This window comes from Pseudopodoces humilis, chromosome 2 (genome assembly GCF_049639895.1).
Source record: "Pseudopodoces humilis isolate 2021_Gansu_Grassland_sample_001 chromosome 2, ASM4963989v1, whole genome shotgun sequence".
NCBI lineage: Eukaryota > Metazoa > Chordata > Aves > Passeriformes > Paridae > Pseudopodoces > Pseudopodoces humilis.
In genome coordinates this window covers 12,995,399-13,012,206 of record NC_142201.1, presented here as the reverse complement: position 1 = coordinate 13,012,206, position 16,808 = coordinate 12,995,399, and the positions used below count along the sequence as shown (strand labels likewise).

Sequence of the window (16,808 nt, the reverse complement as noted above, 5' to 3'; positions counted from 1 at the left end):
GTTAACACGTGCCTTCAATACAACAAGGAAACATGTCCACCTATAATCCTTTGGTTATGCATTTCTCTGGCAAATTGCAGAGGCAGGTTTGAACTTCCACTTCCCAGGTGAGAGTTATAACCTAAGAGCCATTCCTGCTCAGTTTTATTGGAGTTGTAGGCACAAGGGAAAAGAAGAATCCCTTTCTGGGACCCTTCCTACTATCTAAGCCAATTTAAGTGCCTGAGGCTGGTCCTGAGACCATTCCAAAACACATACCTGTCTTGAACATTCTAATTAATCTAGCTCAAGGCAGTCCTCAGCTCACCGTGAGAATCTCTTCAGAGGCCTCACTCTTCCTGTACAGTCTGGTGTAACACAGCATTCTGAATCACACTTCTGAAACAAATAAAACCTGCTAGATGTTGCCAAATCCACCAATCCTCCATCAATTTGATCCTAAATCCCAGTTTCTTTCAAATAAAATTGGACTGCTTTCAAACAGTCTGAAAGCCTTTAGTACCTACCAGCTCTAAATAAGAAGCAATGCTCTGAAAAAAATCTGAGGCCACTCTGAAATTTCAAGTGATCACAAGGTAACACCAGAAGCTACTATTTTTACCCCATCTCCTCCTAGCCTCTGTCCCAAAGAACAAATGCCTCAGAGGTGGTGGAATGAATTTTGACATATATGGAAGGCAATGTGGAAATTAATGTTCTTTATACCTTGTGAATAAAATAGCAGCTTGTTCCATAAATACCATTAAAATTTTGTTAGCCATCTGTTAATCATCTCTTCCTTGTGTACTAATTAAGACATTCTGCTGTCAATGAATGATTTAAAAAAATCTTTTGAACTGTTCTTATTGGACACAATTTGCAGGTTTTGAGACAGTTTGAGATACCAGATTTAAAAAAAAAAAAAAAAGCTGAATACTAACCTGCTATTGTAAAGCAATGTGTAACTCAAAAGTGACAGTGACGATGTATTTACAGTTTTTCTTTCCCGCCCTTCAATTTTGACAAGATCAACTAATCTTTGTTTGAAAAAAAAGGAAGATGGTCACATGCAGATCATATATATTATTCCTGCAGTAATATCCAGCTTCTTTCTAATGTTTTTACTAGAAGTGATTTTGGAGCAAAAAGGTTTACTCAAGTATGCTAGTTACAGAAAACCCACAGTAAGCCCAACTTTTCTGGGAACAATGGCTCTATTTTCTCATTGCAAATAAAGCATGTATCATACAAAGACAGATCTGCTCATATGGTATTTGTTAGAATAAACTATATACCTTGCCTGACTGAAAAGACTGAGCATAAATTACAGAAAACAGGCTGGCAAGGAGAACTACAGCACAGAAAAATGGTAACATATAAAGGTTACAAAAAATGAAAAAGGAAGTTAAAATAACAAAGAATCATGGCTTTTATCCTTAAAAGGATAAATTCTAAACCAGCAGGACTACTTCAGGTATTCCCAAATTGGAGCTATCCTCTTTGGAATTAAATAAAAATATAAATTATCTTTGTTCCACCTATATGCAGATCAGGTTTTCTTGGATAATTACGGAAGACAACAGGATCAACATGCTTACAATGTGAAGAATACCAGAAAAGCCTGGCAGAGATGGAATATGTTTTTCTTTCTCCCTCAACATTTACAACTCTGTTATGAGATCTAGAAATTCGAATGCCAGCCAGAAACTAGAATTAAAATAAGCTTACAACCTCATCACTCTACTCCTTCAATAGCCTAAATCTCACCCCGTGAGAGCACACCAAAGGAAACAAGGAGTATCTCTAATTCCAGAGAGAGACCCTCCAGACCAGGGAATCAATCTATTAGTTTACTACTGCTTATTTTGACAAAGGCACTCATGTCAAAGCAAAGCCTCAAGCTCTTACCGTAAATGAAAAAGACATCAAGGAATAAATGCAACTCCCAGTTATTAGCATCCCTCTGTGACTGAAGTTCATGGGGAAGCTTCAAGAAGCACAAGTTTGAAGAGCTGAACATGAAAATACACAAGCACTAGCAATTCTTAAAATGTGCAGAAAAAGCTCCACAAAACAAAACTAATCTACTACCTCACTTCTGGAGAGAAAAGGTAATTGGAGCATTCCTAGACTTGGCTGTTGAGGAAAAATATTCCTGTTTTTAACCATCCACTTTTCACCAGCATAACCTCTGCCATACAGGAGCAGTACCTCTCCTGAGGCTCAAATGATGTTCTAAGGTGAATGTTAGGATATGCCTATAGGAAAGTATAGACTGCTCACACTTGCTTGATGCAAATGAAAACAAAGCAAATGTAGGTCATTTGGACCACTTTCAGTCACACATTTTAAAATGTTCCAGTACTATTTGAAAGCCCTGTTCAGCCCCTAGTAAGAAAAACTCTCTGGATACACTTTGAAATAATTTTACAGTAATTTTCCCTACTTCTGTATATACTCAGAGAAGCATTAAAACTTAGGTAGTTTGGTACTTAAAACAACTATAAATTGTGGATGTCAGCAGATGAAAGCCCATGGGTTTTTGCAGGAATTTCTATCTGACATCCAAAACATGCAGAAGGAAAGCTCTCAGCTCTGCCACTGCCTGTAAGTAGCAAAAAGAAGTTGATCAGCAAATATCAAAGTGCTTATCAACAGACCAGTTTTCCTGTTAAGTTCAAATGGAGAAGCTCTGGAAGGAATGTGTTCATAATCAACACTCAAACAGTGAAACATGGATTTCAGCAAAACAGATGGAAATGTACTGTTGTCATGAACCCTGAAGTAAAACAAATGTGCATTCCTAAAGAGTACATCATCAACTCTGAATTGCTAAAAATATATAAATGCTTCAAAGCATTTTTGAAGTTTTTATTTAAACTGTTCTGTTATTTTGCTGAAGGGTCTCAAAAGCATTTTAAGTTGGACTTCCTTATCAATGCCAGTCATACTGTCAAAAAAGGAATTTCATCCAAGTGCTAAAGCTTTGCTCATGTGATCTTTTTTACACTCTTTGCGTTCTTTCCATTCTTTCTTTAATTTTCTGGAGAAAACCTTCTTGAAGAGGTTATGCTGGGACACAGCCTAATGTAGAGTTTCTGCAAGATCTCCAGAGATGGAGAATGGGAACTGTCTCCATGTATGAGCTACTACTGGTTCACAGTCAGACTTCCAGCTACACACACTGAGAACTGCATAAACAAAATCAAATGTGTTATTCCATAATAAAAGATGTAAAAATAATTAAAACATCCACCCCTCTACTTGTCCTCCATGGCATCCCTCCAGTCACAGTAAATTTGAGCTTTAATGCATTTTCTCTTCTTTTTAAATCAGTGAAACACTCCATAAAAAGTGCTGGCTTTCCAAATTAATGCAGTGATTAATCATTGCCTATTTTTCTGCTGTACTGAATGCATGCTTTTCTAGTTGTAGTAGCTTTGGAAGTCTCCGAATCTTCCATTTATATTATATGAAGAAGTAAAACAAAAAATTAAGCCATAAATTTCTAATTTGAAAAGTTATCCCCACAAAAGACCAGCTGTGCCCCACATTATGTTCAACTTCTCCCCTCCCCAAAAACAATTACACTAATTTATAAGCTTCAGAAAGAGCAATGAAATGCAAGGTGAACGTTCTGTAACACGTTTGACTTCAGTATATAGCCTTTTTAAAAAAATTTTCCTCATACAACCATTTACAGCTACTGCTCTATTTGTATTCTTGTTACTTAGGTTTATAAGAAAAAGCTTTCCAAACCAGAAAGAAAGGCTTCTTTTGAACTGCCCAAACTAAATAGCTATTATTTGTGCACCTGATAACTAAATTTTAGTATGTTATTACATGGGGTGGATACTAACTTGCTTCCTTCTGTAGAACTGGTAAAAAAGCCCCAAAGACAAACAAAAACAAAAGCACAGAAAAATCTTGATGGCTCATAATGTCCCTTTATCATCTCTAGTAATTTAAATAGAGGACTGTTTTAAAGATTCTAACTTATTGTGCTCATGCTTTCTAAGCCTGCCAATTCTGAAGATGTGATGCAACTCAAACTCAGCTACTAGGAGTCAGAAGCAATGCTCCACCTTTCCAACAAAAAATAATGGTGTCTGTATTATTCTTCACACTTCAAAGACCAAATTCTTACTTGCAAAAAAAACCAACAAACTTATTTTACTAGAGATTAACCTGAATCAAAACTAAAGATCCATCAACTCCACTAACCAAGATCCTTATTATTTTCACATCTACTTAACTCTGGACATATTCTAATCACAATTATAAGCTGGTATGAGAGCTGCTCAGTAACAGTGGAGGGCTTTGAAGGGCTATTCTGCAAGAATATAAATCACTTAAGTGTTTTCAGCCTAACCATAGAAAGGCAGAGCCTCTGTGCAGCAAGGACAATGCCCTCAAATTGATAACTCAGCTGTTCCTTCTTAGAAACTGGAACGAGAAACTGTCAAAGTCAAGCTGGAGTCTAATTCAATCTATTATCTTAAATCGGAGTGGAGTCAATAATCTATATACCACAATTAAGAAGCTCAGCATGTAATAAATACTGCTAGCAAATCTATTCAAATCAACAGTAATCTTAACACCCAAAAATATTAAGCACAGCACATATTTACAATAAGAGGGGCCCCTAACTTCACCCACACCTCTTATTCTACACTTCAGCAAAAAAAGTTCTGTAAGTAGATACATACGTACTACTAGACATGGAGGAAAATTGGAAAAAAAAAGAAATTCAACACATTTATGAAAAGTAAAGTCACAGTAACATAAAATTACAATGACATCTTCTCAAAAATTACTATTTTCTATGAACAGAACAGTAGATATTCAAAAATAATGTGCTATTCATCCTACCTCTACAGCAGAAGCTGATGAACCTAGTGATTAGTAAATTTTTGATTTAAGCTAGCAATCAATAAATCACCATGGGCTAGTCATAACAAACCTCACAAAATGGACATTAAAAACCCCTGAGTTTAAAGTAGAGATTTTGAAACAACATTTCAATCTGACTAATACACAGAAACTAAACAGACCTTAAATAGTGTATTTCAGGGAAATCATGACATGGCTGCCTCCAGTACCATGGAGATAAACTCAGTGATGCAGGTGAAAGGCACTCCAACTTCTATCTCCAAGCTTCCTCAAGACTTACAGAGCCATGGGTATCTTTCATAAAAAAGGAAAGCACAAATGGATAGTGAAACTTGTGCTTTTCCCCAAACACTTTGCCTTTACTTTCTAACTACTCCCTAAATCCTTACTTGATTTATCTTTCCATTTTTTCCCATACATCTGCATGTGCTTTAAGGCCTGAGGAACAAAAGGAGTACCCACTCATAGTTCAGAAGCCATTCTTCCAGGACAGTCTGCAGTAAGCAAACATGCTGTACCTTTACTCTAAATGCACATCAGCCTCTAGGTATTAATCTAGACTCACTGATTTAGTTTTTAAATTGCACACCTCTCCAAAACAATTATGTAAGGAACAGAATGGCTTAAGAGGACAAAAGTATCCTTACCATGACTTGCAAAGTTATACAAATTATTTATATCCTACAGTGACAGGCATCTGAGGAATGTGTATTAGAAAGATTACACAAAAGTACATGACAAGCTGGCCAGTGTATAGCCAATACAGAGTTTGGTGAACTGGAAGAGTCAACCTCAGACTGCACTTGGTACATTCAGGCATTCAGTATGTGCTGGGTTCAGGAAAAGTGTGGTTTCTGACTGTGGATCTCCAAAAAAGGGAGTTTTACCACTATTTCCCCATTCTACACACAAAGAGGCTCTCCCCGAGTTACTGCCCAAACAGTGAATAGATACACTCTCTTATTAAAAAAATAAAATGTTCTAAAATGTGATATTGGCTCCAACTGCAGCTGTCCTTTGTCACTTGTCCTGCTGGATAACTTAATACTCTCTAGCCAGGGCAGAACACAAATGCATTCCTAGCTGCAGTAACAAATGACATAATTAGCTCTGCTTCCCTCTGCTGAGCTGTCTCACTCCATAATCTGCACTGGCTTTTCTCTGCTCCCACATACAATTAACAGAAAGGGTATTACCAGATAAAACTTTACATGTAGGTATATAACCCGGCATGCTGAAAACAACTTCTCTCTTGAAGTTGTCCCTATTGGGCCATTTGGTAGCTGTTAAGATAAACCAGAAGGACAGTATGCACGATTTATACCAACAATATATCAAAACAAACTCCAGAAGTTATACCTAAATATAATCCTGAAGACAATATACACTTTCATTTGTACTTACAGAAATTTAACTGAAAACAGCTTGATGCCTGCGTCCCCAAAACCCATACAGCTGAAGCAGACTCACACAAATCCTGCCTTATTAGATTAAACTCAATAAAATACGTTGTCAATTCTGTAGGTTTTATTACTGAAGGGCTTAAATGATGTAATAATATGGTAGAAGTGCTATTTAAAACATGACACTACACAGTATCCTGCAGAGTTCAGCTCTAACTAGTTAATGTTTTAACCCAATATAAACATTACATTAGTGTTCTGAAATATGTTTAGGTATTTATTTTATGTCTATAGTCCAATATACCATCATAAATATATTTTTTGTATTATTACTTCCTATACTCAGTTCATACACAGAGAAAAAAAATCCAAAATGTAAAAATTCACTAGTCTGAAGTAATTCATATCTCTTATAATCTGAAATACAAATAAGTATAAGAATTACTTCTTGAATGATCCAGTGGCCCTTGAAACCACCAAAACCAATGCAACCTTGTCTGTATATTCACTGAAGTAAAAATATATGGGAGATTAATTTCTAAGAAGCACAATAAAAACATGGTGTCTGAACTCCTATTAATTTGCTGAGGTGAAAAATACAGAAGTTGAAGTTGTATATTATAACACAAAATTAACATTGTTACAACAGCACAGATAAAGTAATTCCTAACCTGAATACTGTTACTGGCCTGTAAGAGAACTGCTTACAAAGTATTGTAATCCTTTACTGTTAACAAATATTCAGAGATTCTCAAGAACTAGAAAACAATTTTTTTGTCTGTTCGTCAATAGAAGAGTAGAAAAGACAAGTTCTCTTTCAACTCTTACTACATACAATAAAAATTAACTATAAGATCACCTGTTACAAAAAGTCCTCTGATATTTAAAGTAAATCATTACATTTGATACCATCAATAACTTTTGATTGCATTATGTCTTGCGTACAACCAAGTGAATGTGTAACTTTGCAGGATCAGGCCTTATTTCTAATTGCTGTGTAATAGCACAAGCACTGAAGATACAACAACACTGCAGATTTAAGACCAGATGCTATTTTTCATTTGTAAATAACCCTCCCCTGTACTTAAGCCACAAGATCTACAGTCACTATTTTTGACTATATTGATAAAACAGATACACCCTACATAGTATGTGCAGGTCTAAGGCCTCTGGAAAGCAAGAAGCAACTTGTGGAAAACAGTTAAGAACATTTGAAATCAAACTAGATACAAGTGACTTATTTCAAAAGGTCTTTTCCATACCAAGTCATGTATAAACATGTACCACAAACATACCTGTTCTCCAGCCACTGTAGGTATTATTGTCTAATAACCAAAGACAACACTTCTAGTTGTTTGCCTTCTATGCTTTTCTTTATTAGAAAAATAAATGCTATAATTTTGTTCCTTCTCACAGCTTCCAGAATCTTACCTATTTATTTAATGGCATGCTGCCCTAGCTAAATGATGAATCCTACCTATTGCTTTTCAAATGCACCAACCTTCTCAAAAACACTGGATGGTGTCATCAAACAAAACCTGATGTTCTGAATGATGGTGTCCGTATGTCTCCAGCGTCTTCTATCATGGCGTAGCCAGGCCTGAACAGCTTCATACAGCTCTATCTCTGGAAACCTGCTCAGATGATCATTATCCAAGTAAGACATGAGCTTCTCAAAGCTAAGATATGAAAGAAAGTCAGGTCTGGACATGAGTGGCACAAAATTCTCTAGCAGAAAGGAATCCAATTTTTCCCTGACTCCTTCGATGTTTACACCAAAATCATCCAGTAGTCTCATAATTTCTGCACAGTTTTCTAAGCAGATTTTAGCTAAGAGAAAAGAGCAGCAAAACTTTACCACCTCTATAAGCTGGACATACATGGCAGCCTGAAGGATTTCATGAACAGTGTTCATACTCAGTTCAATAGTTCCATAGTACATGAATTGGAGGACATGACTGAAGCCTGTAGCTGTCAGACCTTTCAAATGGATTTTGTCCTGATCTCGTTCTCGCATGTCTGCTGTGAACATAATCCTGAAGTAATCACTCTGGGTGGCAAGCAGTGCTTTATGGGCCTGAAATTGGTGGTCTTCAATGACAAGTGTGACATCAAGAAGCAATCCCTCCTCATACAGTGCTCTGAATCCTGCAGAGACACTGGTGTCATGGATGGAGGAGCTAAACCCTTCCACGTCCCCTGCCATGAATCACCTGGGGGGAAGAAAAAAAAATAAATAAAAATAAAAATAAATCAGAATGTCTAGTAACATATTACAAGCCCTTCTTGACCAGATAAATCCTAACTGAGATTGCTTTGATTAGGACTTGAATTCTTCACCATTCTTTCCGTTTTCCCTCCAGCTCAAAAATCAACTTAGGAAATAACTTAAAACACAAATTTTAAATATTTCTCCCCAAACCAAATATTCTCATTTTAAAGACAGGGTAATGAACAAAAATAACTATGCAATACTGCTGAAATGATTCCTTACTCCCAGTTAATTCATGGTCATATAATGAACTAAAAAGGTTGTCATGGTTTTTTTCCTCTCCCCCATCAATCTTTCTAAAGAAATTATCTCAGGGGAGCAATAAAACACCCACTCTTGAATATCAGAGGTCTCAAAAAGGAAGCCAAACTTCCTTAACTTCAAAAACAAGCTTCAGTAGATCTGTACATTGTATGATCTAAAAAAACAAAAAATGTATTATGTTTTAAAATCTAAATCAATTTACTCAGAAGTTATTAATAGGAAAATGAACATTTTCAGAGCTATTATTTGAGATTGTGTGCTTCACTTCTGTAAAAACACAGTCCCATCACGTTCCCCCCACTTCTAACTATAGTGATTGAGTTATGACATCTGTGAAATGTAAAATACTAGGGCAACAAGAAGCACTGATAAGAATAGGTCACAAAAATTAATATTCTGTATAGTGAGCTTACTGAAGCTTAATTTCTCATTAAGCATTTGCAGATATAGTGTTACTTATATGCAAGTTACAATTAAACTACAAATAAACATAAAAAAATCTAAGAGTAGCAGAATCCTGCCCTGCCAAAGTCAATTCAGCAATCAAAATCTGTAAATTTCTCAAAATGTTGCTCAATATCCTTGGGTTTAGGTAGGGTGAAGTTGCACAACACAGCTTGAACCAATTAACAATTTATCAAAGGACCACAGCACACTGTATTCTCTTCTGTCACATTCTGGGACTTGAGCTCCTGCTGCCTACTTTGAGCCATTTCTGGGGTTCATTTGGTTTCTCCAGAAAGTCAATTCAATTCATGAACACGACCAAAAAATAAACTAAGTGCAGGGAGGGACAGATATGAGAAAGACACATAACACAAACATGACCACCCCCACTACCCAGCACACACAGAACCTAAAAACTAGAAATCTTTCTGCTTTCCAGTGAGCTGACTTCTGACTTGACACTGTGGGGTTCGACACAAGAACCAACCTGATGCAGAGGGCAGGACACATATTTGCGCAGAAAGAGAGAGAAAGAGCAACAACTTCCCTATTTGGAATTCATTTACTATTAGAATTGGTTCAGCTACTTTTGTTCCACTTCATCCCACCTTAAATTACACTTCAACTTTCCTTCAGATATTTGTCGCATTTAACTTTGAATTTTCTATAACAAATAAAGCTAATAATGTTTTGGTACTGATAACCCACAGGAAAAGCTAAATAATGCCAACAAGATTAGAAAAACCTGCAGATTCTCAAGGTCATAAACTCCACACAAGTATATGGCCTCAGAAGTGACTCTAGGCTGGCGATGTGTTTCAGAGCCTCAGAAAGCAGTTACCACTTACCCCTCTTCCTTAAGCACCACATTCTGGCTGCTGCCATTGTAACAGAAATGCATTTTATTAGACTCATCAATGGCTAATCATCTCCTCTCCTTCACTTCTCGGCACACATCCTGGAAAACCAAACTGGAGATACCCTTTGTCTGTGCAAAACTAAACTGATGAGTGGGTGTTTGTAACCACACCTCATGGAATTAGCATCACTCACTGTTGAAGCCTGATGATGGGCTCTGTGCACAATAAAGTCAGTGCTGGGAGTGTTCATTACAATTAAGGCCTTCTCACAGAATTCAAATTCCTCAAAGTAAGAGCAGAAGATGACAATACAATCACTTTCTCACCAGTATCCATGATAGCATCTTTCCTTCAATGTCACTAAAGACAAAGAGAAACATGCAAATTGCTCTGGAACCACGTATTGCGAGTCTCTTATTCCTCAACATCAAATGCCTACCAGAAAGAAAAATTACCATCAGATATTTTCCTTACTTGTTGCCAATTCTTACAAAAAAGCAGACGAGGAAAGAACCACTTCACTACTTCTCACCACTCAAACAGAAGCAACCAACTAAAGAGGAAGCATAAAGCCTGACTTTACAGGATTTTTTCTAACTGAATTTCTGGTATCAAATAAAAAGGTAAGCACCAATATTAGCTTATCCCTTCTTTCATCAGAGCACTTGTAACTCCTCTTCTTCCATCCACATCTCTCTGATGTTTAATAATAGCTGAGCTCATACCTCAGTCCTTCCTGTTCAAGAGATTTAATGATCACTTGCCTTTAAATGGGCCACTCATTTTCATAAAACATACAGAGACTTAAAACAACTCTCACTGCTGTCTGAAATCAGCCAAGAAGTTCCCTGGTTACCAGGACTCTCACACAGTACAAATGTGCAAGTTACAGCACTTTAGGAGACCAACTAAGACTTGGCTCAGCGTCAGTTCCATCATCAGGGTTAAAAATGGGAAAGGACAGCTGGAATTTGCAAATCTGAGAATGAGAACAGAATAACACAACAATGTATCAGGGAAGAAAAAGTGAAAAACTAAGCAACATTCCCCAAAACACAGAAGCAGTATATATTCATCTGGAAACAATGGGATCTCCCATCATACCGGTAATTCTACTGAAGGAATTTCTTCAAAAGAATATGAGCATCACTATGTACCTGAACAACACTGAAAAACCACAGCAGCAAGCTCCAAACGCACAGTAGGATCTCTGCCCTTACCTTGAGAAAGGTAATGACATTATGGGTACTCTACAAACAAAAGGAGATGAATTAACTTATACACAAGATGGCCCTAAACCACCCTCAGAGGAGCAAAAAGGAAAAGCTGGAAGTGAAGTTAAGCAGAGAGACATGGTAGATGCACCTCCAATGCTGCTTTTAAGGATCAAAACAAGTAAATAGTACTCAACACAACCAAACAAAAACCCCAAACCCAAACCAAACAAACACAAATGAAAAACCCCCAACCAAACCAGCATCAGAGAGTCCTGGGCAACTGGCTCTAGGTGACCCTGCAGGTGGCCCAGATGACCTCCAGAGGTCCCTTACAACCTCAACTAGTCTGTGAATCTCTGATCATGTTGCTTTTGTACAGACACTGCAATGATGTGGGGAGTTTTTTGCGACCTTCCTTTTAATTCTGAATAAATAGCAGTAAGATAAATACACACACACACAAAATGTCATGCATATGTTATTACCCTCTGAATTTTAAATCTAACAAGGCAGCAACCACTGAAATATTGAGAAATAAAATGCGCCTGGGAACAGCCTTTAGGGTTCCAATTATTACATCTCCCTACAACTGGCTATTGCATAAAAAAATATTTAAAACTCTGAGTCAGCCACAAATCTCCATAATAGTAACAAAGGGGTCAACACTTGGAAATTATTATTTCTGAATGTTTTAAAAATGTGGGTGTTTAAATCACTTAATCCTTTCCACATTCCTGCTGATTTTACTTTTAGTAAATCTACAGCTTTCAACATCAACATATTTTTTCTACTAAACAACAGCAAGCATTTAATGGATTACTTAAGTAGGCACAAAACCAGTAAGACCTCTTCTTACGCCATCTAAAGAAGCTTCAGAATTCTATGAGTGAAAAGCAAAAGGACTACTTGTTTTCCTGCATTAAATAAAAGGAGTAAATATCCTTTTCTTGGCATAAAGCCATATACATTATCAGCAGATAAATATTTCCTTAGAACAAAAAAATGTATTGCCAGTGCAAATACACAAAAGGGTTAAAATAGTAAAAAAATTGGGAAAGTAGATAATTAAATGCATATTATGCTTAACTGGTAAAAATCTTCATTTCTAAAGCTAACATCCTCCGTCAAAAGCAAATAACAATGTGGTAGTTCAAACATTTAAAAAAGCAATACAAAATACTCTCAAACCAAGTAATTTTTTTAAAGCATAGCTATACCATTCCTCCCACACACACTTGCAATCTTTGATGTAATTCTAAGCACTATTCAAATGCTGCAGTTATTTCCCAGAGGACAATACATAACGAATTTTTTTTTCATATTTTCAATAAAAATGGAAAATTCAGTTAGGTTTTCCTCATGCATGCAAATCACAGCAGCACACTTAATCCAAAGGAAGACATGGAGCCTGCAGTGGTCTATAGGAAAACTGGAACAAAAAAAATCCTATGTATAAACAATGAAGGCGAGGTGGGGAGCAATGTGCATTGACATTCATTATTGTTCTACACATATTAGAGCTGATCAGGGTAATGCAGCACAGGAAGTAAGACTGCTGAAAATCCATAAGAGAAATACATTTAACCTTATTAGCTGTTCCTTACATTTTTATCTCTTTTAGCACATAATGCATTGGATTCTACAGTGCTGTGACTGTAAAACCACTTACTTGGAACACTGATTTCTCAGCTTAATTCTGCAGCTGTAATAAAAGTCTGAAAACCCTACTCCAGACTGCTTTTTCTTGCTAAACAAGGAGAACCTTCTTTCCTCAGGGTGTCTGAGGCTCTTAGTCACAAGCAGAAGAAATGGAGTCTAAATGCACTGGCTATTGAGAAGCAAGTTACAGAATACTGGCTTTTGATTCATGCCCTCCTGGATCTAAAAATCTCTCCAAAAGCAGTACTACCTAAAAAAGGCCCTTTCAAATATGTCTTTATGTAATAAGCTTACAGGCATTTTCTAGGGACAGAAATTTATTGTTCTAGGAAGGTATTGACAATACCAAGTCTAGCACATCAGTTCAAAGGAAAATTTCTGCTTTCCTTTACTGATGTTCCTTAATAACTCATTTAGGATGCTGAGCCAGAACCAGCAAGATTTGTTTTGTTTACTGATTATGGAGTACTTGTTCATTTTACCCATCCCATAGATATTCTACAAAATCACCTTTGTTGTCAAGCTGAACAAGTTTTCACATAATAAAACACTATTATCTATGAGTTACACCATAAAGATATTTCACCAGACACACAGAACCATAAAATAGAGCTTAAAATGCAATAATCTCTTCCATCCACCAAATGCATTCATTTAAATGTAAATTTCAAAGCCATTATGCATGCTTTATTTGGTGAGGTGCACAGTAAAGGCTGCCTAGAGCAGAATTCTTTGACCCTAGTTTTGTTAACATGCTTTTCTGCAGGAAGAGGACATTTCTCCATAGTCAAATGTTATACACACGTATGAAAATACAATACAACAAGTATTTGAACCCACTACCAAACATTCACAACTGCATACAGGGCTGAAAGCTGGGCTGCTGAATGCAGTGTACTGTATTGAGTAAGAATGCAGTTATAACATACACAGTAAAAATAATTTATCCACCAAATTAAACCTTTGTTTACATGCCATTAAATTTTGTCCACCATTTTTCATCATAATCCCCCACTAACAGCAACAGAAGGAGTGATGTCATGTGGGACAGATCAACAACCAGTGGCTATCAACACTTTCCATTGCTACAACAATTGCAAAAATAGAGAACAAAGAAATGTATCCTATTTCCATGTCTTTTATCTAAAATCCTTTGTAATTAGTAAATTAAATTTGGGAAACAATTTATCTTAAACACATTGGTATGCTCATGTTGAAGACTTCACCCAATCCATCTTGAGAATTCCAAAAGCAGTGGATTACTTGAGAAGGGAGAAGTTAGGAGCTTACCAATCACCACCCATCAGAGGAACAAGACTGACAAAACTCCAGAAATTAAAACTTGGCTACTTTTGAAAGTTGCCCACACTCCATTTCTTAGGGGCACAGAGCTGACCAGGACAGCTCCCCTGACAATCTCTGCCCCTGCTGCTATGAGCAATCTTAATCAGATCCTAACAGCAGTGGTACTTTTTATCATTACAGTCATTATGGCTGTGTCAGAAGCATCAGAACTGCTTACAACCAAATCTACTAAAACTCAGCATGGATTGTGCCTCAGCTCAGGTTTTTCTATTCCAAGTGTGCCAGAACCTGTAACTGTTCTTCACAGACACTAAGATAGCTTGAACCATCTGTCTAAAAGGTCACTGCATCACAACACCTGTACAAAAAAAACTGCTCCCAACTACAGAGCAAGCTCAGCCTAACACTCTTCCAATTGCATTTACTGCTATCAGAATGTGTGACCTGTATAAAACAGTTGATACATCCACAAAAATGAGAATTGTCTTTAACTGGAAATACTTCTATTACTAATACCTATAAGTTAAATGATGAGTGTTGAAAATTACAGATTTGCCACTGCTCTCAAAGTGGACAGGACTGCTCTATGCTGAATATCAATCCTCATAGATATAGGTACATATATATTTGTGTCTTATAGAATTATTAATTTTCTCAAATGTAAGAAAAAGGTATGAATGAAGTATGATTCTCTCACTGTGAAGACTTATTAAGAAAATTATAGTGTATTTTATACAGAAAAGTAACAAGCTATGTTAGTGACAAAAATTCTAGCATAAGATGGAAATAAGCTACAAGCAGTATTTAAAGTATATTAGTATAAATATTTTAAATCTAAATTAAGATTGCTAAACTACCCCCTTCATTTGTCTTTTTGTTATCTGTATGTTTATTGCTAACTTAGTAAGTACACCTAGCGTCTTCTGAAAAAATGACATTTACTGTGGTCTTTGTTCAAGACACACAGGTTTTGACCTCACTGCCAAATGTCAAACTCGCTTGTCAGAAACACAGAAATCTTCAAACATATTTAATTTTTACACATATCCCCCAAACTGGCAGCTAGATGAATGAAAAAAGTCTGGTGTCTCCAGTGTGAGCTCAATAGTTATCTGCTGTGCTCTGCTTGCTGAAAGGCAAATCAACACATGTGTAGATCCAAACCAGACACAGGGTATAATTAAGGAAAGTGAAAGGAGATGAGTGTCAGTGGGAAAGTTTATAGGACATGTGGTAGAAATTACACACGTTTACTAGGTGACAGCAGGGAAAAGACAGGAAGAGTGTTGGTGCATGGTGGTATGCTCAGGGGATCTGCATGTGAACTGGGGCAATGGTGGTGCAAGTGCTGAGTTATTCTACAAGCAAGTTTATATAACAAGTCCACAGGAAGCCAGACTTCAGTAATTTTGTCCGTTTATCCAGTAACAGCTTTATGATTCTCCTATTCCTGTTCTAAATGGAAGGAAAAAAAACCCCAAACCCCAAACAATAAAAAGGCAAGAACTTTACATTTTTAAGTGATGTTCCAGTATTTACCAAATAGGACAAAGCTCTAGTACCAACCCTGGGTAGCTCTACTCGTTCAGATCACGGATACCTTTTTCGCGATCAGCTACGATTGGGGAGGCGAGGGGAGAAATGGCCATTTTCGGGGCAGGAACTCAGATGACCTACTCCACCCTGTCTGCTCGCACGCTCAGCCCCGCTCCGCTGTGAGCGGAGCCCACAGGCCGAGCTTCCCGGCAAGCGGGGCCGGCAGGCCCGGGATCCGCGACGCGCGGCCTCGGGAATCTGAGGGGCCCAGCGGGGCTGCGGCCGACCCGGACCCGCCGGGCATTCGCTGCCCCCGCCCGGCGCGGCCGTGCCCGATCCCCGCTCCAGCCCGCCTGCTCCCCGCCTGCCGCCCGCGGGCAGCCGGCCCGCCGCCCCCAGCCCGGAGAGTAGGGCCCCTGAGGGCCAGGAGGGCGCCCGGGCCGCCCTCGAGGGGGCGGGCGGCGACGGGAGGGCCCGGGGGATCCTTCACCCACCTCTCGGCAGCGGCGGCGCTGAGGACGCGGCTCCTCCCGCTGGAGCGGCGGAGAGGGGCCCTGGCTCCGTGTACCATACAGCCGGGGGCGGCGGAGGGAGGCGCCGGGGGGCTGCGGAGAGGGGCAATGGCTGAGGCGAAGCCGGGAGGAGGAGGAGAAGGAGGCGGAGGAAGAAGAAGGGGGGAATCCTGGGCTCCCTCCTCCCCGCCGTCCGCGCTCGGGGGGGAAGTGGGAGCCGCCCCCGCCGCGCCGCCCGGGCACCGGCGTTCCCGGCCCGGCCCGGCCTCGCCCCCGGGGTCCCCGCCGCCCTCACGCTTGTTTACCTTCCGCGCTGCCCCGCGCGGCCGCGGGCGCCATGTTCCCCCGGCAGCACCGCGCCGGCCGTCACTTCCGCCGCACCTGCGGCCGCGCGGGCGGGCCCGGGGCAAGGGACAGCTCCGGCACCCGCACCGCCCCGGGCCGGCCCCGCTCGCCAGCCC

At 38.9% G+C, this 16,808-nt stretch overlaps 1 protein-coding gene across 8 annotated transcripts in view; it reads right to left on the bottom strand.

Moving 5' to 3' along the window:
* Nucleotides 1–16,808, bottom strand: part of KLHL15 (kelch like family member 15) — a 28,650-nt gene that overhangs the window by 7,386 nt on the left and 4,456 nt on the right. For 3 of the 8 annotated variants that reach the window (XM_088051536.1, XM_014249071.2, XM_088051537.1), the window contains exon 4: nt 7,777–8,488. In XM_088051536.1, the coding sequence (XP_087907662.1) occupies nt 7,777–8,481 (705 nt within the window). In that variant the 5' untranslated portion in view covers nt 8,482–8,488. Of the gene's footprint in view, nt 1–7,776; nt 8,489–10,444; nt 10,517–16,329; nt 16,441–16,652; nt 16,729–16,808 lie in introns of those variants that run through there. The other 5 variants (XM_014249084.2, XM_088051534.1, XM_005516697.3 and 2 more) reach the window with 5 other exon arrangements.